The 23,174-nt window shown below is 43.9% G+C and overlaps 1 protein-coding gene across 2 annotated transcripts in view; it reads right to left on the bottom strand.

The window, feature by feature from the left end:
- hsdl2 (hydroxysteroid dehydrogenase like 2) overlaps positions 1 to 23,174 on the bottom strand; it is a 142,978-nt gene that overhangs the window by 42,405 nt on the left and 77,399 nt on the right. For both annotated transcript variants that reach the window (XM_070888244.1, XM_070888250.1), the window contains exons 5-6: positions 1,151 to 1,254; positions 451 to 549 (exon numbers count right to left, since the gene is read on the bottom strand). In XM_070888244.1, the coding sequence (XP_070744345.1) occupies positions 451 to 549; positions 1,151 to 1,254 (203 nt within the window). The remainder of the gene's footprint in view (positions 1 to 450; positions 550 to 1,150; positions 1,255 to 23,174) is intronic.

Genomic DNA, 23,174 nt, shown 5'->3' with positions numbered 1-23,174 from the left:
CATGGCTGCCACTCAAATCAAAGTTGATACGAGATGATTCTGCAAGTCCAGACTTCCAATGACCACTGGTTGCAGATAAGATGACAACTGTGTCTAGGAGCTAAGGAGAGGAAAACTGTCCAAAGTTCCCACTCCCAACTGATATCCAGTGACCCCTGCTGACAGTGTGGACGACTGATCAAGCTCGACTATGATGCCCCCAGTAATTGAATAGCCGGCCAATATTCCTCGTCAAGGCTTGCACAGGAAGAATGGTCACTTAGATGAGGTACTAGACAGCACCTGATCCCTATGGAACCTGACCCAGCAAGTTGTGAACACCTTCAAGAGGGGAAAGAAAAAAATAGCTTAAAAAAAGACAGCATCTAAATATTCCAATAAACCTGCACCAGGTACAAAAAAAAATACAATTGTGTTATTGTCTGGAAAAAAAAATTAAAGTGCTCTTACCAGTTTTTGGCCATAAAGCGTTAACTGCAATTTCTCCTTTGAATTCCTCAGCCATACCCAGAACACACATCGACATCCCATATTTAGCCATGGTGTATGCTGAGAGAGTGAGAGAGAACTTTAGATCAGTAGCACTTTAATCAGCCCCTTCACACTTGGGGCAGAGGATAAGCAACCTGTCTATAGCACTGTTGAGAAAATTCCTCCAGCATTATTTCTATATGCAACTCAAGAATCATAGAATCTTACAGCATAGAAGGAGGCCATTTACTCCATTGTACCTGTGCCAGCTCTTTGAAAGAGCTATCCAATTAATCCCACTATCCTGCTCTTTCCCCATAGCTTTGCAATTTTTCCTTTTGAAGTACATATCCAATTCCCTTTTGAAAGTTACTACTGAATCTGCTTCCACCTCCCTTTCAGGCCGTGCATTCCAGATCATAACTCGGTGTAAAAAAAAAAAATTCTCATCTCCTTGCTGGCTCTTTTGCCAATTACCTTAAATCCTGTATCCTCTGGTTAATGACCCTCCTGCCATTGGAAATGGTTTCTCCTTTTACTCTATCAAAATCCTTTATGATTTTGAATGGCTCGATTAAATCCCTCCTTAATCTTCTCTACTCCAAGGAGAACAATCCCAGCTTCTCTAATCTCTCTACGAAGAATACAGTGACAGCATATAAACATTGCCCATGCTCACCACAGTGGTTCTTGAACCAGATCGGGTTCATGTTGAGCGGAGGACTCAGGTTCAGAATGTGGCCGTTTTTACTCTTTTTCAAGTAAGGAATACACAACTTTGACCTAAGAGGAGAGAGAGAAATGAAGTGACGTGCAATGCAAATCATCAAATTTAAATTTACACACCGGTCTTTCAAAAAAATGTGCAGACACAAAAGCACAGTTTAAGTCTTCATGATTCAAACATTATTTCTTCACAAAAAATTATTTTGCAGATAATATTCATGAGCCAGAGTGTCCTATCCATGCGTTTTTTTCATTTTATATAGTGCCTTTCACAACTTCAGGACATCCCAAAGTGCTTGACAACTAATGAAGTACTTTTGAAGGGTACATAGTTAAAGTAAAGCAGAAGAGAAAACAGAAAATAGGTACATGAACGCATTCTGTAATACATTGCCTGAAAGGGTGGTGGAAGCAGATTCAATAATAACTTTCAAAAGGGAATTGGATTAATACTTGAAGGGGGAGAATTTGCAGGATGACGGGCAAAGAGCAGGGGGAGTGGGACTAATTGGATAGCTCTTTCAAAGAGCCGGAACAGGCATGATGGGCCAAATGGCCTCCTTCTGTGCTGTGTCATACTATGATTCTATGATAAATGACTCTTAGTTGAAGTGTAAGCTAATGAAAAAGATTTGGGTGGGATTGCTAATTATTCACTGAGATTTCCAATCAATGCATAGCGAATCAAGGGCACTTAGTTATATCAGAACGAGTGTTTATAGATCACTGGATCGTTTGGATTATTAAATGCACTACAGATCAGTCAGCTTTCAGAAGGACATTTGAGCCACTGGACAGGATTCAGCAACAATGGACAAAGATTACTCCAGCCATAGCACTCCAAGTTATAAACTGAATGTTTTCACTCTCAATCAGTAGTGAAAGCTTTTAAATTCAGGAAACTTTACTTTCTACAATAAAAGTTAATGCAAAATTACTTTGTTTTCCTGGAAGCCCAGTCAGTTCCACTATCAACGGTTGCTCTCTTGACTGTTTAAAAAAAAAAGTCCCCTTCCACTGTACTTCAAAAAATAAATCAGTGTTCACACATTTAAATATTTCTTCCTGAAGGTAAAATTGTTTACAAGGTTATGAGGAACAGTTACTTTCTCCTGCTCTCCAACAATAAACAAAAAGTCACACATCAGTAAAGGTTGAAGTGTTTTCAGAATGACGTATTCAATAAAATGTTTTAACAAGTTGGGTGTGACTATTTTTCAATTAAGTTCCAAACACCCTCAGCAATAATTGGCTCACATCATTAGAGTAAATGTCTGCATCTGTAGTGTCAGCAGTTAACTAGCACAGAGGACGTTCATGGTTATCATTGCCTCATTAGGTTTACTTTCTGTCACATCTGTAATTGGATGTTGTTTCAAACATGGAAAGATCCAAGAATGATGCTGACTAGGTTGCAAAAAAAAATCTCCATGGTCAACTTGGACCTTGAAAAGCAGCAGCAAAAGTGTCAAACATCAACAATTGAAGGAAGATTTTTTTTTAAAGCTTTAATTTATATAGCGCCTTTCACGTCCTCGGGGTGTCCCAAAGTGCTTCACAGACGATGAAGTACAATATCGGTGAAATCCAACAACAGGATCACCAGCAAGGGGGAACACAGAGTTTTGAGGAACTTTGCAGAAACATTTTGCTGGAACCTATGCTCAGCCATTTGCAGCATCATTCTTGTATTCCGATGATTTTCCTCATCAACGTTTGAATGCAAGTAGAATTGCATAGAATGTACAGCACAGAAACAGGCCTTTCAGCCCAACTGGTCCATGCCGGTGATTATGCTCCAAACGAGCCTCTTCTCACCCCTCTTCATCTCACTTCACCAACATATCCTTCTATTCCTTTCTCCCTCATGCACTTATCTAGCTCCCCCGAAATGCATCTATGCTATTTGCCTCAACCACTCCATGTAGTAGTGAGGAACCATTTTAATAAATTTAAACATTAGAAAGAAGATTCATGGGGATCAGCACTGGCATCAGGAAGGGGGTGGCAGGGAGACTTTAATAATTGGAGGTAAGTTGCTGCAATATATTTTAATGTGTTTTTAAGTTGATGCAATGTGTTGCGAGCTGGCTGTATGTTTCACTTTGCAGCCTCAGCTCGCATTGTGTCCCTGGTTACCGTGGCAACCCGATCTTTTTGGCGCATATCAAGGCTCCACCCTCAAAACTCAAGGACAGGTGAGGCCATGCCAAAATGAAGAAAACCAACATTTTTTTTGGCGTACTTGGTCCCCAAAAAGATGGGCGTAACTCTTCAAGTACGCCAAAAAAAGGCTTTGGGGAAAATTGAGCCCATAGAAATTAAAAGCCGTTTCCTCTCAAGCTTTACATTAAAGGTGAATTTACCATTCAAATTTAACGATCCAGTTTTTGATTTTACATAACACTAATGTTAGGATGATGGGCCGAATGGCCTCTCTCTGCTCCACCGTGCCTGTGCCGGCTCTTTGAAAGTACTATCCAATTAATCCCACTCCCCTGCCCTTTCCCCAAAGCCCTGCAAAATTTCCCCCAAGTATTTATCCAATTGAAAGTTACTATTGAATCTGCTTCCATCACCCTTTCAGGCAGTGCATTCCAGATCCTAACAATTTTCTGCGTAAAAAAATGTTTTCCCATGTTACCTCTGGTTCTTTTGACTATTACCGTAAATCTGTGTTCTCTCCTTCCTATCAGTGGAGACAGTTTCTCCATATTTACTGTATCTAAATACTTCATGATTTTGAACATCTCTCTTAAATCGCCCCTTAATTTTCTCTGCTCCAAGGAAAACAACTAGGCTTGTAAATCATTGCAAAGCAAGGAGACCGCCCCCTCCTCTGGGGATACGCACTTCAGTGTCAGATCAGGCTCCAACTCCAGTTTCAAGCTGCATTCACACAACAATTGCAGCATCAGTACAAAGTGAAACCACTGTAGTGTAAATGCACACTCTTAGGCATATTCATTAGCCAAATGCAGCAGTTTCATGTTTCAAAACCGCCCATTTATTTATTCTATCACGGTATCTGAAGTCCTAATCTACAACATCACACTTGTTTATTTTCTCCGGACTACCATTTTGTGAATGGGGGCGGACATTTTGTGAAAGTTCCGCCCTCACAGGCTAATTTTAAGAATGCTGAGCATTTTGGTTGTGGGTTCAGTAACTGGGAAACAGAAATTTCTCTTTCAAATGAAGTCAAAAACAATATTAGACTATGGTACTGGCCAAAGGCTTGGAACAAAAATAAGAAAACCAAGATCTAACAGCTTAGTTCCAAAAAAGTAAACTCATCCTGGTTTTTAAATCCCTCCAGAGCCTCGCCCCTCCCTATCTCTGTAACCTCCTCCAGCCCTACAACCCTCTGAGAGCTCTGCGCTCCTCCAATTCTGGCCTCTGGCACCTTGCTGATTTTCATCGCCCCAACATTAGCGGCCTGGGCCCCAAACTCTGGAATTCCCTCCCTAAACTCTCCGCCTCTTTCTCCTCCTTTGATACGCTCCTTAAGAGCTTTTGGTCACCTGTCCCAATATCTCCTTATTTGGTTTGGTATATACTCCTGTGATGCACCTTGGGACATTTCACTATGCTAAAGGTGCTGTATAAATACATATTGATGATGTAATAATTTGAAAATTTGGTCTTTAAAGATTGTAAATGGTGTTTTTCTGAGATTTCAACCACGCCACTAGATGGAGCACTGCACTCATCATCAGAGGTAGTCCCTCGAAACGAGGATGACTTGCTTCCACGCCAAAAAAGGATAAGTTCGCAGGTGTTCCAATGAAGGGCCCAATTGTCCAGGTCCTGAACTACATCCTGAAGGGTGGAAGATGCCTGTGCGTGGATTTTTTTAACGTGGTGACCGTTGCACACCAGCCACCACACGGGCTTGACAGAGCTAGGTCTTGGTCCAGTGGCAAGGATTACCCAAAACGACTGGAGACCAGCTCTGCTGCACGGACCTAGTGCGGACACATATCGCAGTGTGGGCTGGCCCGTGCTGTCCCTGGGCCCCTGGCCCCTGGCCCCGAACTCTCTATGGCAGGTGAAAACCAACAGCTGCACCGAGAGTGCAGTGGGACACGGGCTTGTGATAACTTAAGCGGGAGGCATTTTCAATATTGCATCACTTGTATTGTAGGAAAGAACGTAAACATATGATTTACAGCAATAGCAAATTTAGACATTTCTGAAAGGGAATGTTAATGTGATTGTAGTAGAGAGGGTATAGAGGTACATTTGTGTACACACACTCAGAACATATTGGTCGAGCAACACTACTGAAAACTGAAGCTAGCAGACAGCTAAACTAGCCAGTTCGACACAGAAGTTATCAAAGAGCTGGTGCAACCATTCAGAGATGTATTAACAATCTACATTGTCCAGTTCTGTGCACCAGACCTTAGCAAAGATATATTGGCCTTGGAGGGAGTGAGGTGTAGATTCAACAGAATTACACCTGGACTCCAAGGGTTAAATTACGAGGAGAGATTACACAAAGTAGGGTTGTATTCCCTAGAAATTAGAAGGATTTGAGGTGATTTGATCAAAGTTTTCAAGATATTAAGAGGAACTGATAGGGTCGAGAGAAACTATTTCTGCTGGTTGGGGAGTCGAGGACTAGGGGACATAGCCGAAAAACTAGAGCCAGATCTTTCAGGAGTGAAGTTAGGAAACAATTTTGCACACACACACACACACACAGTGTGGTAGGAGTTTGGAACTCTCTTCTGCAGTTGATGCTGGGTTAATTGTTAGTTTTAAATATGAGATTGATCATTTCTGTTAACCAAAGGTATTAAGGGATATGGGGCGAGGGGCAGTATATGGAGTTAGATCAGCCTGATCTCATTGAATGGTGGAACAGGCTTGAAGGACTCAGTGGCCTCCTCCTGTTCCGATATTCAGTCACTAGAGGTCAGTAAAGAATTTCCATGCAATCACTGCAGCGATAAATGTCCCTGCTTTCAAAGAGAATTTAAAATAATTTTGTGAAATCAGGGGGAGGTTGCGTATGTAAGTACGTTGTCACTAGATTTGGCTCGATCATATCACTGTCGAGTCCTGTTCGCCATCAATAAAACTGCCCACTATTCCAAGATCATCCAGGACAACAAAAATACCAGGCTTCTCTTCTTCACCACTAACCGTCTTTTCAAATCACCTACCTCTGCCTCCTCCAACAATAAATGTGAGGAACTCATGGACTTCTCGTTATGTTGATCGACATCCTACCTCATATCTGTTCCATCACTAAGAATGCTTATTTTCACCTTTGTAATATTACCCATCTCCGCCCTTACCTCACCTTATCTGCTGCTGAAACCCTCATGCATGCCTTGATCGCCTCTAGACTTGATTATTCCAACGCACTTCTGGCCGGCCTCCCTAGTTCTACCCTCCATAAACGTAAGGTCATTGGTTCCCAATTAACCAATGCCTTGATTTTAAAATTCTCATCTTTGTTTTCAAATCTCTCCATGGCCTCGACCCTCCTTATTTCTGTAATCTCCTCCAACCCTATAATCCCCCTTGACTTCTGCGCTCCGTCTATTCTGGCCTTTTGAACATCCCCAATTTTAAATGCTCCACCAATGGCGGCTGTGCCTTCAGCTGCCTGGGCTCCGAGCTCTGAAATTCCCTCCATAAACCTCTCCGCCTCGCCACTGCTCTTTCCTCCTTTAAAACGCTTCTTAAAACCTACCTCTTCGACCAAGCTTTTGGTCATTTGCCCTAACATCTAGTATGGATCAGTGTCAATTTTATTTTTGATATCACTCCGTGAAGCACCTTGAGAGACTTTATTACGTTAAAGGCACTATATAAATATAAGTTGTCGTCAAGATTTTGTTGCAGTTTAAAAAAAAAATGACCCTTTTAACAGTTTGCAAAGTGCAAAACAACAGGGGGAAAAAAAGTACTTGAAGGGGACTGGATGAGATATTTTTGGGGAGCAAAGGTCACTGAAGAAACTTCTGGACATTAACTTGACAAACCTCCAACATCCAGTATAAACTAACAGCACTGCCTGAAGGTCTGTTCCTTCAGTCACCATTTGACCTCACTGCACAGTCAAGTGGTGTTTTATATTGAGTCGTACCCAAACCCACGGCATCTTTCACCTCGAAGGACAAGGGCAGTAGACAAATAGGAACACCACCACCTCAAAGTTACCCTCCAAGTCACACACTATCCTGACTTGGGACATATATCACTGTTCCTTCATTGTCGCTGGGTCAAAATCCTGAAACTCCCTCCCTACTAGCACTGAGGGAGTCCCTTCACAAACCGATGGAGAGACAGGCAACGAGATAGAGAGCAATGGAGAGAGAGAGAAGCTTCGAACAGAAGCTCATGTGACCAGTGATGTCACCAGGCAGGGTAGCCATGTGGTGTGCTCACCATTGGTGGCCATGTTTTAATGATGTCACCACCCAAAGTGTCACTTCTTGTGGTTGAATAGCCCACAATTGCGCCTCTGGTGGGGTGGAAGAGATACCGTTTCACACCCTAACAGCACTGTGGGAGCAACTTCACCACATGGACTGCAGCGGTTCAAGGTGGCAGCTCACCATCATCTACTTAAGGGCAGTTAGGGATATAAATGCTGGCCTCATTAACTATGCCGGTATCACGAGGCTGAATTTTAAAAGAACATTTTTTTTTTTTTAATTGTCAGCTGGTCTGTCCCGTTATCTAATTTAAAATTTTTCCAGGGAAATTGCTCACCATGGCAAAAGATAAAAATGAGGTAGTTCAGAGTACGAAAAGAAATGACGTGGAGGTAGGAACATTACCAGGAAAAGCCATTGAAATGGACACCTTAATTGGGTTCAATTGCAAATTAGATTAGAGATGGGATATGGGCGAGAAGAACTTGAATTTATACAGAACCCTTCACATCCTCATCACTCCTCCATTGGCGGATGTGCCTTCAGCTGATTGGACCTCAAGCTCTGGAATTCCGTCCCAAACCCGCTCCACCTTTCCTTTAAGACGTTCCTTAAAACCTACCTGTTTGACCAAGCATTTGGTCACCTATCCTAATACCTCATGTAGCTGCGTCAAATTTTGTTTGATAGTCACTCCTGTTAAGTGCCTTGGGATGTTCTACGACATTAAAGGCACTGAATAAATGCAAATTGTTGTTGTCTCCCTCCTCCCAGCTTGTGGTATCGTTGTTCAGTTTTCAAGTCTCTCCTACAAACTGCTTCAAAAGGGCAGACTTGGAGGAACTGAACCAAGTGATTTTGGTAACAGATTGGATGTGGAGGAGGAAGCTGAGCTCAGGATTGAGGCAAAGGGGAGCTAGGGAGGCAGCTTGAATCGAGGCCAAAGGAATAGAAAAAATATTTTTTGTGAGGGCACTGTTTTTGCCACAATTCACCCCCAATTTCTCACTCACGTCAGGTACCAACCATGGTGGAGGCAAGACGCCACCTTTTTGCTGCTCTTTAGCTGGTTACTGGGAAGTGCCCAGGACAGCTGACCCAATGTTTTCCCATTATCGCAACACAGACATCAAAACTGACCAGCCGTGTTTCATTCTTACCAGACTGCTGCCACATGTGGCTGGAAAACCCTGACTCAGAAGTGGGTGGGAGTCACACTACCAGCACGATGCTCAGGGCCTGAATGTTGTGCACCTGGGCCCAGCTAGCTCCTTGTAATTAGTCCTTATAATTTTTCCTTTTGGAGCTTGTTATGTATGAATAAAGTTACTGGGAGCTCAAAGTAAAGTGTGACCTTAGCCTTTTATTGCAGGTCTCCAGTGTGCCTCTCCAGCCTGTGAGTCCTCCTTAAGTACCTGTGCTCCCAAGGGATTGTGGGATCCCTTGGGACTCCAGGGGATGAGCCCTCTCGTGGAAGTACACATCTGATTTAAAGGAAAATGTATTTCTGTTAGCTCAGAGGCACCCAATTGGTTGGAGTTGAGGGGTTTTGCATGTGATTTCTCAGCTTTCCACACACTCGCACCCAAGGGACATTACACAGCCCTCTCGTGGCTGTATAAGGTATATACAAGTTTACATATATAACAGAGCTTATTTCAATTTTTGTACAATTCCCATCTCTATTGAATGGTTCGAATGTGGAACTTGCTACCACATAGAATAGTTGAGGCGAATCGCATAGATCCATTTAAGGGGAAGCGAGATAAATACATGAGGTAGAAAGGAATAAAAAGACATTTCTATGAGGTTAGATGAAGAAGGGAGGGAGGAGGCTTGTGTGGAACAAATGGCCTGTTTCTATACTGTAAAATCTATGTAATGTAGGTACCTGGACTAAGAATTTATACACCCTGTCCAGATCTTTTTGGGGAATAAGTACCCATGACTTACAATGTTGCACAACTTTCTTAAATAGGCAGCCTGCTCCACATCCTGCAACAGAACTTGCCATAGCCACTTGAAATACCAATTGTATGTAATGCTGTGTAATGTCCCTTGGGTGCGAGCGAGTGTGTGGAAAGCTGAGAAATCACATGCAAAACCCCTCAACTCCAACCAATTGGGTGCCTCTGGGCTAACAGAAATACATTTTCCTTTAAATCGGATGTGTACTTCCAAAAAAATACAAACCAGATTATCCTCCATTTTGACGCTCCTTTGCTTGGTCTTATGCAAATCTGTATAAGCAAATTTCATTTCACATACAAAGTATAAAAACTTCCAAGTTAATGCAAATCGCTTTGCTATATCGGTTTATGTGCATGTGAAAGGTTTATGCAAACATCTGCAACACGGCACTCCTGGATCATGGTATGTATTAATAGCACTGTAACTATAGCAACCAAATAATGTCCCTAGGTGTATTGCAGGCGTGAAGCTAATTTCTACCCTCCACCTTATTCTCTGTGTACAATAGGCTATACTAATCACATTGGGTTTCTTGGGTTTACCCATTTAGCCCTGCCCAACCCATAAGCTATTCAATATACTTTTAGTGAAAAATGCTGCAGATGGTATAGATCTGATCTAGTATAAAAGTGAGTACATCTTATATTAACTATCTTTCTTTAAATACTGAGTGTGGATGACTTCACTGAGGGGAAAATTGTTCACTGTCAGCCTCACCTCCAAGAAAGAAGGTTGTGGGTTCAAGTCCCACTCCAGAGACGTGAGCACAAAATCTAGACTGACACTCCAGTGCAGTACTGAGTGCCGCACAGTTGGAGGTGCCGTCTTTCGGATGAGACGTTAAACCGAGGCCCCTTCTGCGATCTCAGGTGGACACAACAGATCCCAGAGTCACTCTTTCAAAAATGAGCAGGGCAGTTCTCCCTGGTGTCCTGGCCAATATTTATCCCTAAACCAACAAATCTAAAAACAGATTACCTGGTCCTTATTAGATTGCTTGTTGTGGGATCTTGCTGTGTGCAAATTGCCTGCCACATTTCCTTCATTACCACAGTGACTACACTTCAAAAGCACTTCATTGGTTGTAAAGCGCTTTGGGATGTCCTGAGGTTGTGAAAGGTGCTGGATAAATGCATTCTTTTTACTGACAGAACCAATATGCTTTAGCAATCGGATTTTCAGCAACCATCTCAAGTCACTTCCCTGAGGTTCAGGGTCAGATTTAGCTCCTCCAAGTCAGTCCTTGTAGTTTTTTTGAAAAATGTAAACAAAAAAAAAAAAAGCCGTGGGTTTAAAAGCACAAAATAGTGGTGTCTGAACTGGCGTAGGAAATTGCATTGATTTAAACAGAAGTACGAAAGGAATGAGACCAGGAATATTGTGAAGTGTCAGTTTAACAATGCCTTACATTTTACTTCCCATTGACCGGGTACGTGGAAGAAATTCATAAAAACATTTTGTTTGACATGCTCAAACAATAAAGGGCTACAGGAATCTCTCAGTCTCTGGCCTTGTGTTATCACCATCCGCAGCTGTCGAAATGGACAAGGGCTGAGTAATGGAAGGCTATTTCACAGCCTGCTTATCGTAGTGCCTGCATCAGGGACAACTGGGAAAACACCTGCATTCGATTCCTGCTTATCATAGTACCGACATCAGGGCCAACTGGGAAAACACCTACATTCGATTCCTGCTCATCAATAAACCACAGATTGTTGCTTAACGTGTGCGCACAACAGGAAAGATTAAATCCATCTATCAAGCGCACAAGAAAAAGAGAGCCCATCAATTTAGGATTGGTGATCCATCCAGTTTCTTCCAATTTATCAGCTGGTGACTTTCTGTTGATGCCTCTATCACAGAAATGTGGATGATTACAGACAGATGTGAAATAGAGCATGCTCAAATAAATTATTTAATGACTCAAAAGAAATGTGGTGCTTTTACTATAATGCGTTTTTGTTTTGAACAGGTTAAGAATGCATTGGCATATCAACTGTAATTAATTTCCCCTTGAAACAATGCTAAAGTTGGGGTGTACAGAAAGAACTTGCATTTATACAGCACCTTTCAAAAATTATTTTTATTCATTGAGGGGATGTGTGCGTTGCGAGCAAGCCCAGCATTTATTGCCCATCCCTAATTGCCCTCACAAGGGTGGGGGTGAGCCGCCTTCTTGAATCGCTGCAGTTCGTATGGTCAAGGTGCTCCCACAGTGCTGTTATGGTGGGAGTTCCAGGATTTTGACCCAGCATCAATGAAAGAACGGCAGTATATTTCCAAGTCAGGATGATGTGTAACTTGGAGGGCAACTTGCAGGTGATGGTATTCCCACGCAACTGCTGCCCTTGTCCTTCTAGGTGGTAGAGGTCGCTGGTTTGGGAGGTGCTGCCAAAGCAGCTTTGGCGAGTTGCTACAGTGAATCTTGTAGATGGTACACACTGCAGCCACGGTGTGCCGGTGGTGGAGGGAGTGAATGTTTAAGATGGTGGATGGGGTGCCAATCAAGCGGGCTGCTTTGTCCTGGATGGTGTCAAGCTTCTGGAGTGTTGTTGGAGCTGCACTCATCCAGGCAAGTGAAGAGTATTCCATCACACTCCTGACTTGTGCCTTGTAGATGGTGGAAAGGCTTTGGGGAGTCAAGAGGCAAGATATGCTGGGTGTGTCTCATCCTCCAAGAGGACCAATCAGCAATCAGGTCATGTGATCAAGGGGACCCAATCAGAGCATTTTACTGTTGCAAATAAACGCGTCCTCAAACCGAAGCCCCGTCTGTCCTCTCGGGTGGAAAGTGGAAGTGGAGGGGTTTGTTTGTGCTGTTGGGGAGGGTTTTAAACGAATTTGGCAGAGAGATGGGCATCAAGATGGAGCATTAGAAAGGAGAAACAAAGTGCACAAAGGATTGGGAGACACAGATAGCACTAGAGTAAGAAATAATATAATAGTGGTCCAAGATAGGTTTGCAGTGCGTGTGTGTAAATGCACAAAGTGTGGTAAACAAGGTTGATGAGCTGCAGGCTTAAATATCCTCATGGGAATATGATGTTGTGAATAACAGAGACATGGCTCAAAAAAGTGTAGGATTGGGTATTAAATATTCCTGGATGTAAGGTGTTTATGAAAGATAGGGAAGGAAAGAAAGGAGGTGGGGTGGCAGTAGTACAGTACTGGAGAGAGAGGATGTCCTGGAGGGGTCAAGGACAGAATCTATTTGGTTAGAATTAATAGAGGTGTCATTACTAGGTGTATTCTAAAGGCCACCAAGTAGTGGGAAGGATCTGGAGGAATAAATTTGCAGAGAAATTACAGAGAGGTGCAAGAACAATAAGAGCAGTGATAATGGGGGATTTCAACTATTCTAATATAGACTGGCAATAGTATAAAGGGCAAAGAGGGGCAAGAATTTCTGGTGTGTTCAGGAAAACTTTCTTGAACAGTACATTTCCTGCCCAACGAGGCATTGCTGGATCTGGTTTTGGGAAATGAGGTGGGGCAAATGGAGCAAGTGTCAGTAAGGGATCATTGATCATAGTATCATGAGCTTTAGATTAGCTATGGAAAAGGACAGTTGAGAATACAAATGAGAACCAGGCTGAATACTCAAAGTTCAGAGGGGTAGTAAAAAAGAAAGTAAGAGGAGCAAAGGGAGAGTACGAGAATAGATTGGCAGCTAACATAAAAGGGAATCCAAAAGTCTTCGATAGGCAAATAAACAGTAAGTGGATAGTAAGAGGGGTGGGGCCAATTAGGGACCGACACATGCAGGCAGATGGCATGGCTGTGGTATGAAAGGAGTACTTTAAATCTGACTTTACCAAGGAGGAAGATGCTGTCAAAGTCATAGTGAACAAGGAGGTAGTTGAGATACTAGATGGCAGGCTGTACTTAAAGTAGATGAGTCCTGCTGATTAGAACCCTCCCTCAGCAGATGAATCAGTATTCCTCCATGTTGAACATCGCTTGGAAGAAGCACTGAGGGTAGCAAAGGCACAGAATGTACTTTGGATGGGAGATTTCAATGTCTGTCGCCAAGAATGCCATGGTAGCACCACGACTGGCAGATTTCTGAGAAGTGCAAAAACAATAGGGCAGTAACTCCCGCAATCACTGGCCTGACCCCGCGATCCACCACCCCCCTCCTGCCCCGATCTCTCTGCTGCACTCCCTGCCCCAAGCCAGCCAGCCCTGATATCCCCTTGTTCAGCATCTGTACCATCCAATTTAACGTGACCAACCATCGTTGGAAAAAATCCCTTATCCAGAACAGGCCAGGTCCCGAGGGCTCCGGATAAGGGAGGTTCAACCTATACCCAAATATTAACTGGGATAGAATTAGTGCGAAAGGTATAGAGGGAGCAGAATTCTTAAAATGCATTGAGAACTTTTTTTTAATCTAACAACCCCAACAAGAAAGGGAGTTATTCCGGACTTACTTTTAGGGAATGAAGCTGAGCAGGTGGAAGGGGTATTCGTGGGAGAGCATTTTGGTGCTAATGATCATAATTCAGTTAGATTTAGGGTGGTTATGGAAAAGGACAAATATAGACCTGGAATGAAATTTCTCAAATGGGGAATAGCTAATTTCACAAAGCTGAGATGTGATTTGGTTAAAGTGGACTGGAAACAACGACGTGGGAGACATTCAAGGAGGAGATAGTGAGTGTTCAGAGAAAGTATGTTCCCTTAAAGAAAAAGGGTGAGACTAACAAATCTAGAGCCCCCTGGGTGTCAAGGGACATACAGGGTAGGAAAGAAAAAAAGCTTATGAGACCCAAGGGCTCAATCCTGCAGAAACCCTGGAGGAGTATAGAAAGTGCAGGGGTGAAATTAAAAAAGAAATTAAGAAAGCAAAGAGAGCGCATGAAAAAATACTGGCAAGTAAAATCAAGGAAGAACTGAAGAGTCGGGCTTATTAGGAACCATAAAGGTAACCAGTGTGTGGAGGCAGAAGATGTGAGTAGGCTTCTTAATGAATCTGTTTTCACAAGAGAAGGACGATGCAGACATTGCAATCAGGGAGGAGGAGTGTGAAATATTAGATTAAATAAACATCTTGAAAGAGGAAATAGGAAGGGGTTTATAGCATCTTTGAAAGTGGATAAATCCCCAGGCTTGGCTGAAATGTATCCCAGGCTGTTGAGAAGCGAGAGGGGAAATAGCAGAGGCTCTGACCATCATTTTCCAATCCTCTCTGGCTACAGGTGTGGTGCCAGAGGACTGGAGGACTGCTAATGTTGTACCATTGTTTAAAAAGGGAGAAAGGGATCGACCGAGTAATTACAGGACAATCAGCCTAACCTCAGTGGTGGGAAAATTATTGGAAAAAATTCTGAAGGACAGGATAAATCTTCATTTGGAAAGACATGGATTATTCAAGGACAGTCAGCATGGATTTGTTAAGAGAAGATCGTGTCTGACTAACTTGATTGAATTTTTAGAGGTAACAAGGAGGGTCGATGAGGGGAGTGGGTTTGATGTAGTGTATGTGGATTTTAGCATGGTTTTTGACAAGGTCCCACATGGCAGACTGGTAATAAAAGTAAAAGCCCATGGGGCCAAGGCAAAGTGATAAGTTGGATCCAAAATTGGCTCAGAGGGAGGAAGCAAGCAAAGGGTAATGGTCGATGCGTGTTTTTGTGAACGGAAGGATGTTTCCAGTGGGGTTCCGCAGGGCTCAGTACTAAGTCCCTTGCTTTTTGTGGTACACATCAATTATTTGGACTTGAATGAAAGAGGTATGATTAAGAAGTTTGCAGAGGATACAAAAATTGGCCGTGTGCTTGATAATGAAGAAGAAAGCTGAAGACTGCAGGAGACTGGTCAGGTGGGCAGAACAGTGACAAATTGAATTAAATCTGGAGAAATGTGTGGTAATGCATTTGGGAAGGGCTAACAAGGCAAGGGAATATACAATAAATGGTAAGACACTGAGGAAAGTAGAGGAACAGAGAGACCTTGGAGTGCATGTCCACAGATCCCTGAAGGTAGCAGGCCAGGTAGATAGGGTGGTTAAGGAGGCATACAGGATAATTGCTTTTATTAGCCGAGGCATAGAATATAAGAGCAGGGAGGTTTACTTGAACTGTGTAAAACACTAGTAGGCTAGAGTACTGGTGCAGTTCTGGTCACATTACAGGAAAGATATGATTGCACTAGAGAGGGTACAGGAGCAATTTTAAGCTATGAGGAAAGATTGGATCGGCTAGGGTTGTCTTCTTTGGAAGAGGAGGCTGAGGGGAGACCTTATTGAGGTGTATAAAATTATGAGGGGCCGAGATAGAGTGGATAAGAAAGACCTATTCCCCTTAGCAGAAGGGTCAATAAGCAGGGGGCATAGATTTAAAGGGAGTGGCAGGAGGTTTAGAGGGGATTTGAGGAGAAATGTTTTCACCCAGAGGGTGGTGGAGGCCTGGAACTCACTGCCTGAAATGGTGGTCGAGGCAGAAACCCTCATAGCATTTAAAAAGGATGTGCACTTGAAGTGCCGTAACCTACAAGGCTATGGACCAAGAGCGGGAAAGTGGGAGTAGGCTGGATCGCTCTTTGTTGGCCGGCACGGACAAAATGGCCTCTTTCTAAATTTCTAGGATTCTATGATATCCCTCATTTTGTTGGCTGCAAAGCGCGTTGTGACGTCTGGTGGTCATGAAAGGCTCTATATAAATCCAAGTCGTTCTTTTCTTTTTACCATTACTATCAAGACAGGGGACCAACCCTGGTTCAATGAGGAGTGCAGAAGCGCAGGCCAGGGAGCAGCACCAGGCATACCTAAAAATGAGGTGCTAACTTGGGGAAGCTGCAACACAAGACTACATGCATGCTAAACAGAGCTAAACAATCCCACAATCGACGGATCAGATCAAAACTCTGCAGTCCTGCCAAATCCAGTCATGAATGGTGATCGACAATAAAACAACGAACAGGAGGAAGAGGCACCATGAATATCATCCTCAATGATTGCGGAGCCCAGCATGAGTGCAAAAGACAAGGCTGAAGAGTTTGCAACTATCTTCAGCCAGAAGTGCTGAGTGGATGATCCATATCGGCCTCCTCCTGAGGTCCACACCATCAAAGAAGCCAGTCTTCAGCCAATTCGATTCACTTCATGTTATCAAAAAACTGCTGAGCGCACTGGATACAATAAAGGATATGGGCCAGACAACATCAAAGCTGTTGCGCTGAAAACTGGTGCTCCAGAACTCGCCGTGCCTCTAGTCAAGCTGTTCCAGTACAGCTGCAACACTGGCATCTACCCGACAATGTGGAAAACTGCCCAGGTATGTCCTGTCCACAAAAAGGACAAATCCAAACCAGCCAATTACCGCCCCATCAGTCGACTCTCAATCATCAGCAAAGTGATGGAAGGTGTCATAAACAGTGCTATCAAGCTGCACTTACTCACCAATAAGCTGCTCACTGATGCTCAGTTTGGGTTCTGCCAGGACCACTCGGCTCCAGACCTCATTATAGCCTTAGTCCAAACATGGACAAAAGAGCTGAATTCCAAAGGTGAGGGGAGAGTGACAGCCCTGAACAAGGCAGCATTTGACTGAATGTGGTATGAAGGGGTCCGAGTAAAATTGAAGTCAATAGGAATCAGGGGGAAAACTCTCCACTGGCTGGAGTCATTCCGAACCCAAAGCAAGATGGTTGTAGTTGTTAGAGGTCAATCGTCGCATCCCCACGATATCGGTGCAGGAGTTCCTCAGCTGCTTCAACAATGACCTTCCCTCTATCATAAAAGGTCAGAAGTGGGGATGTTCGCTGATGATTGCAGTGTTCAGTCACATTCGTGACTCCTCAGATAATGCAGTCCATGCCCGCATGCAGCAAGACCTGGATGTCATTCAGGCTTGGGCTGATAAGTGGCAAGTAACATTCACGCCACACAAGTGGCAGGCAATGACTATCTCCAACAAGTGAGAGTCTAAGTGAAAGTCCCCTTGACATTCAACGTCATTACCATCGCCAAATCCCATCATCCTGGGGGTCACCATTGACCAGAAACTTAACTGGACCAGCCACATAAATAATGTGGCGATAAGAGCGGATCAGAGGCTGGGTATTCTGCGGCGAGTGTCTCACCTCCTGACTCCCCAAAGCTGTTCCAAGTTAGGAGTGTGATGGAATACTCTCCACTTGCCTGGATGAGTGCAGCTCCAACAGCACTCGAAGCTCGACACCATCCAGGACAAAGCAGCCCGTTTGATTGTTAGCCCATCCACCACCTTAAACATTCACCCCCTTCACCACCAGCACACCTTGGCTGCAGTGATTACCATCTACAAGATGCACTGCAGCAACTCACCAAGGCAACAGCTCCCAAACATACGACCTCGACCACCTAGAAAGACAAGGGCAGCAGGCGCATGGGAACACCATCACCTGCAAGTTACACACCATCCTGACTTGGAAATATATCGCCATTCCTTCATCGCCCCTGGGTCAAAATCCTGGAACTCCCTCTCTAGCAGCACTCTGGGAATACCTTCACCACAAGGACTGCAGCGGTTCAAGATGGCGGCTCACCATCACCCTCAAGGGATGGGCAATAAATGTCGGCATTGCCAGGGCCGCCTACATCCCAGGAACGAAAAAAAAAAGTCAAAAGTCACCAGGACTGGATGCTGAGGGAAATGAAGTTGGAAATTGCGGAGGTACTGGCCTAATCTTCCAATCCTCCTTAGACACAGGTGTGGTACCAGAGGACTGGAGAAATGCAAATTTTACACCTTTTTTCAAAATAGGGTGCAAGGATAAACCCAGCATCTACAGGCCAGTCAGTTTAACCTCGGTAACGGGGAACTTTTAGAAACGATAGTCAGGGACAAAATTGTCACTTCGACAAGTGTGGATTAATGAAGGAAAGCCAGCATGGATGTGTTAACGGCAAATTGTGTTTAACTAACTTAATTGACTTATTTGATGTAACAGAGGGTTAATAAGGCCAATGCAATTGATGTGGTGTACATAGACTTCCAAAAGACATTTGATAAAGGGCCACATAATAGGCTTGCCAACAAAGTTGAAGCCCAGGGAATAAAAGGGACAGTGGCAGCATGGATTGGCTAAGTGACAGGAACAGGAAACAGAGTAGTAATGAACGTTTGTTTTCTAACGGGAGGAATGTGCACAGGGATGTACTGGAACCATTGCTTTTCTTGATATATATTAACAGACGGGGCAACGGGGAGAGGCGGCGAGGGCGCGGTGATGAGGGCGAGAAAAGAGAAGATGGAGGGGAAGCAGGATAGGTGAGAGAAGAAACTCAGGGAAGACGGGTCACATTCTTCCAACCCCTTTTACACCCACACCCAGTTTCTCAAAGTTCGGTGCGTGTGTTACAAGCGACATCATTGGATGAAATCCAGAAGTCACAACACTGTTACTATTCACTTCATGCCCAATAAACCAGTTAACAATCCGTGACCCACACACAATGTCCCATCTATGGCCCTGGGGGGGGCAGTTGCAAGGTCATGTACTTGTGCTGGGGTAAGGAACTTCAGCTGGGGGAGGGATGCACTTGCGCTGGGGTAAGGGACATAGGCTGGAACTTGGGAGGCTTTTGCTGGGTTGGTGGAAATCTATCCTCTCTGACTTCTGAAGTGAAAATGGATCGAATTACAATTTGTAAAGTCAGTCAGAACTTGGGCTGGACGGTTCCAGTTACACATTCCAGAGAAACTTCAGGGTGTGACTTATCCTCCAAGGGGACACATTAACTCTCCATTATCACATGACCTATTGCTAATCAGAGACAAGGCGGCCATTTTGGCAGTACAAATAAAAGCATCCATATATTAACAACTTGGATGTGGGTATAGAGGGCACAATTTCAAAATGTGCAGATGACACAAAACTTGGAAGTATAGTGAACAGTGAGGAGGATAGTGATAGACTTCAAGAGGACATATTCAGGCTGGTGGAATGGGCCGACGCGTGGCAGATGAAATTTAACTCAGAAAAGTGTGAAGTGATGTATTTTGGTTGGAAGAGCGAGGAGCGGCAATATAAACTAAAGGGTACAATTCTAAAGGGGGTGCATGAACAGAGAGACCTGGGGGTGTATGTGCACAAATTGTTGAAGGTGACAGCACAGGTTGAGAAAGCGGTCAATAAAGTATACGGGATCCTGGGCTTCATAAATAGAGGCATAGTACAAAAGCAAGGGAGATATGATTAACCTTTATAAAACATCGGATCGGTCTCAACTGGAGTATTGTACCCAATTCTGGGCACTGCACGTTAGAAAAGATGTGAAGGCCTTAGAGAGGGTGCAGAAAAAATTTACAAGAATCGTTCCAGGGATGAGGGACTTCAACCAGAAACAATGACTGAATACTTGTACCATACAGTTCGATCATTGAGCATCAATTCTCATTTATATAGTGTCTTTAACGTCGTACAACGCCCCCAAGCAGCTTCACAGGAGCATTAGCAAACAAAATTTGACACAGTCACATAAGCAGATATTAGGACAAGTGACCAAAAGCTTCATCAAAGAGATAGGTTTTAAGGAGAGTCTTCAAGGAGGAAAGAGAGGTAGCAAGGTAGAGAGGTTTAGGGAGGGATTCCAGAGCTTAGAGCCTGGTCAGCTGAAGGCACAGCTACCAATGGTGGAGCGATTAAGGAGGCCAGAATTGGAGGAGTGCAGAGATCTCGGAGGGTTGTAGGGATGAAGGAGGTTACAGAGCAGGAAATCTGGCTGATTTTGTCCCCCCCCCCGCCTCCCCAGCCCAGATTAGCTCACTGACAACTGATATAAACTAGTCAACACCGGTGGCCTCCAATGATGATTCCGCCTATGCCCGTGTAATACAACACGCATACACTTTTTCTACCAGTCTCTATTTTTCCACAGAATCTGTAAAACGCCCAAGAACAGATCATTCATGCTCTATTCCTGGGCAACAACACATCAAAGAATCGAGCACAGAATAAAGTGAAGCACAAGCGTTTGAAGCAATACCTCATTTACATACTAAAGACAACTGCCTGGAATAGAAACCTCTATTTTATGACTACTAGTTAACAATACATTTTCAACTGCAGATAAATTGGTAAAATGGAGAAAATGAAACATCGAGATCGGTATAGTGTGGTAAAACAGAGCCAGCATGGATTTATGGAAAGAATGTCTTGCCTAACAAGTTACTAGACCCAAATCAAAGATAGCACTTGTGTTATCTCTAATTATTGCAACTATCCCATCCCCCTTCTTCCTTCCTTATTAATTAAAAACATTTTTTTTTTTAATCCCCCTTCTTCCTTCTCTATACTTTCCAAAAAAGTTAGAAACTGCAATATTTACCTGCCAGTCCTGTTCTTTATGCAGCCATGATTCAGTTAACCCTACATCTGTCTCCTCACTATGAATTATTGCCCCCAGATCCCCCGTTTTGTTTCCGATGCTGTGCACATTGCTGCAGAGACAATTTAATTCATTTTGGTTTTTGATTAATTATTTTATTATAAGCGATCAGCAGAAGTTTACAGAGCATGAAGGATGGGGAGGCCGGCCTGGAGTGCATGGGAATAGTCGAGTCTGGAGGCAACAAAACCATGGATGAAGGTTTCAGCAGCTGATGGGCGAAGGGAGTTGCGGAGACGGGCGATATTACAGATTTGAACATTGGCGGTCTTTCTGATGGAGAGGATATGAGGTCGGAATCTCAGCCTGGAGTTGAATAGGACGCCAAGCATGCGAACGGTCTGGTTCAATCAGAGACAATGGCCGGGGAAGAGGATTGTAATCGGTTGAGGGAGCCCAAAGACAATGGCTTCAGTCTACCCAATGTTTAACTGGAGGAAATGGTGGTTGATCCAAAACTGGATGTTGGACAAGTGGTCTGACAACTCATCGGCAGTGTGATGGCGAGAGATGGCAGTGGAGAGGTGTAACTGGGTGTCATCAGCATACGTGTGGAAGCTGTCCCCGAATCTTCAGACAATGTCACCAATTGGCAGCATGTGGATGAAGAAGAGTGGGCAGGGGGAAACCCCCGGACCTCTGTTCATCAACACTATACAACAGCGAGTGTCAGCAAGTTATTTGGCTACAGGGGCATCACGGCCAAGTCTAATTCCGATCATCCACATTTTCAGCAGTGGCCACTGGATAGTCATCAAGAGCAGGAATCCTGGTTGATTTGTCTCCCAAACTCAGGGGACACTGCAGTCAGTTTTGTTGCCTCTATCGCCAACCCAAGTGAGGCGTCAGGTCTGTGCCAACTGCGGATCAAACCTGGGTCTTCTTTAGTCTGTATTTCTCAGCTACTCACTGAATAAACTTGCTGAGCCATGGCAGGGTTCAAGTCTGATTGCCAAGCACCAGCAGACCTCCTTTTACCACCACAAACAGGAATACATACATATTTGGCATTTCAGTTTTAATTTCCATTTCCTGCAATTTTTGACGGCGAAACTTTTGCATAAATATAGTACAACATTCATCACAGTGCTAGTCGGTAGTCTGCTCTCTTACAGCACAGATACAGGTCATTCAGCCGAACTGGTCTATGCCGATGTTTATGCTCTACACAAGCCTCCTCCCAACCCCTCTTCATCCAACCTTACAAGCATTTCCTTCTATTCCTTTTTCTCCCGTGTTTATCTCGTTCCCCCTTAAACGCATTCTCGTTCCAGAATCCACGTTCTCACCAGTCTTACAGATTTCAGGAAAAACTTGTTTACCCTATCGGATCTATGAGTGACCATCGTATAAAGAAGAAAAGAAAAAAGATAGACTTGCATTTATATAGCGTTTTTCATGATCTCGGGACCTCCCAATGCGCTTTATAGTCAATTAAGTACTTTTGAAGAGCAGTCACTGTTGTCATGTAGCCAATTTGCACACAACAAAAGGATATACTTGCTTTGGAGGCAGTTCAGAGAAGGATAATTAGGTTGATTCCAGAGATGAGGGGGTTGACTTATGAGGAAAGGTTGAATAGGTTGGGCCTCCACTCGGTGGAATTCAGAAGAATGAGAGGTGATTTTATCGAAATGTATAAGATTATGAGGGGGCTCGACCAGGTGGATGCAGAGAGGATGTTTCCACTGATGGGGAAGGCTAGAACGAGGGCATAATCTTAGAATAAGGGGCCGTCCATTTAAAACTGAGAGGAGGAGAAATTTCTTCTGAGGGTTGTAAATCTGTGGAATTTGCTGCCTCAGAGAGCTGTGGAAGCTGGGACACTGAATAAATTTAAGACAGAAAGAGAGAGTGTTTCTTAAACGATAAGGGAATAAGGGGGTTATGGAGAGCGGGCAGGGAAGTGGACCAGAGTCCATGATCGGATCAGCCATGATCATATTAAATGGCAGAGCAGGCTCAATGGGCCGTATGGCCGACTCCTGCTCTTATTTCTTATGTTCTTATGCTCTTAACAAGCTCCCACAAACAATAATGTGATAATGACCAGATAACCTGTTTTAGTGATGTTGGTTGAGGGATAAATATTGGCCAGAACACTGGGGATAACTCTCCTGCTCGTCTTCAAATAGTGCCAGGGGATCTTTTACGTCCACGTAACAGCGCAGACGGGGTCTCATGTCATCCGAAAGACGGCACCTCTGACAGAGCAGCACTCCCTCAGTACTGCA

Source organism: Pristiophorus japonicus, chromosome 1 (assembly GCF_044704955.1).
Source record: "Pristiophorus japonicus isolate sPriJap1 chromosome 1, sPriJap1.hap1, whole genome shotgun sequence".
Lineage (NCBI taxonomy): Eukaryota > Metazoa > Chordata > Chondrichthyes > Pristiophoridae > Pristiophorus > Pristiophorus japonicus.
The sequence above is the reverse complement of the archived record's forward strand: the minus strand, read 5'-3'. Positions and strand labels throughout refer to the sequence as shown.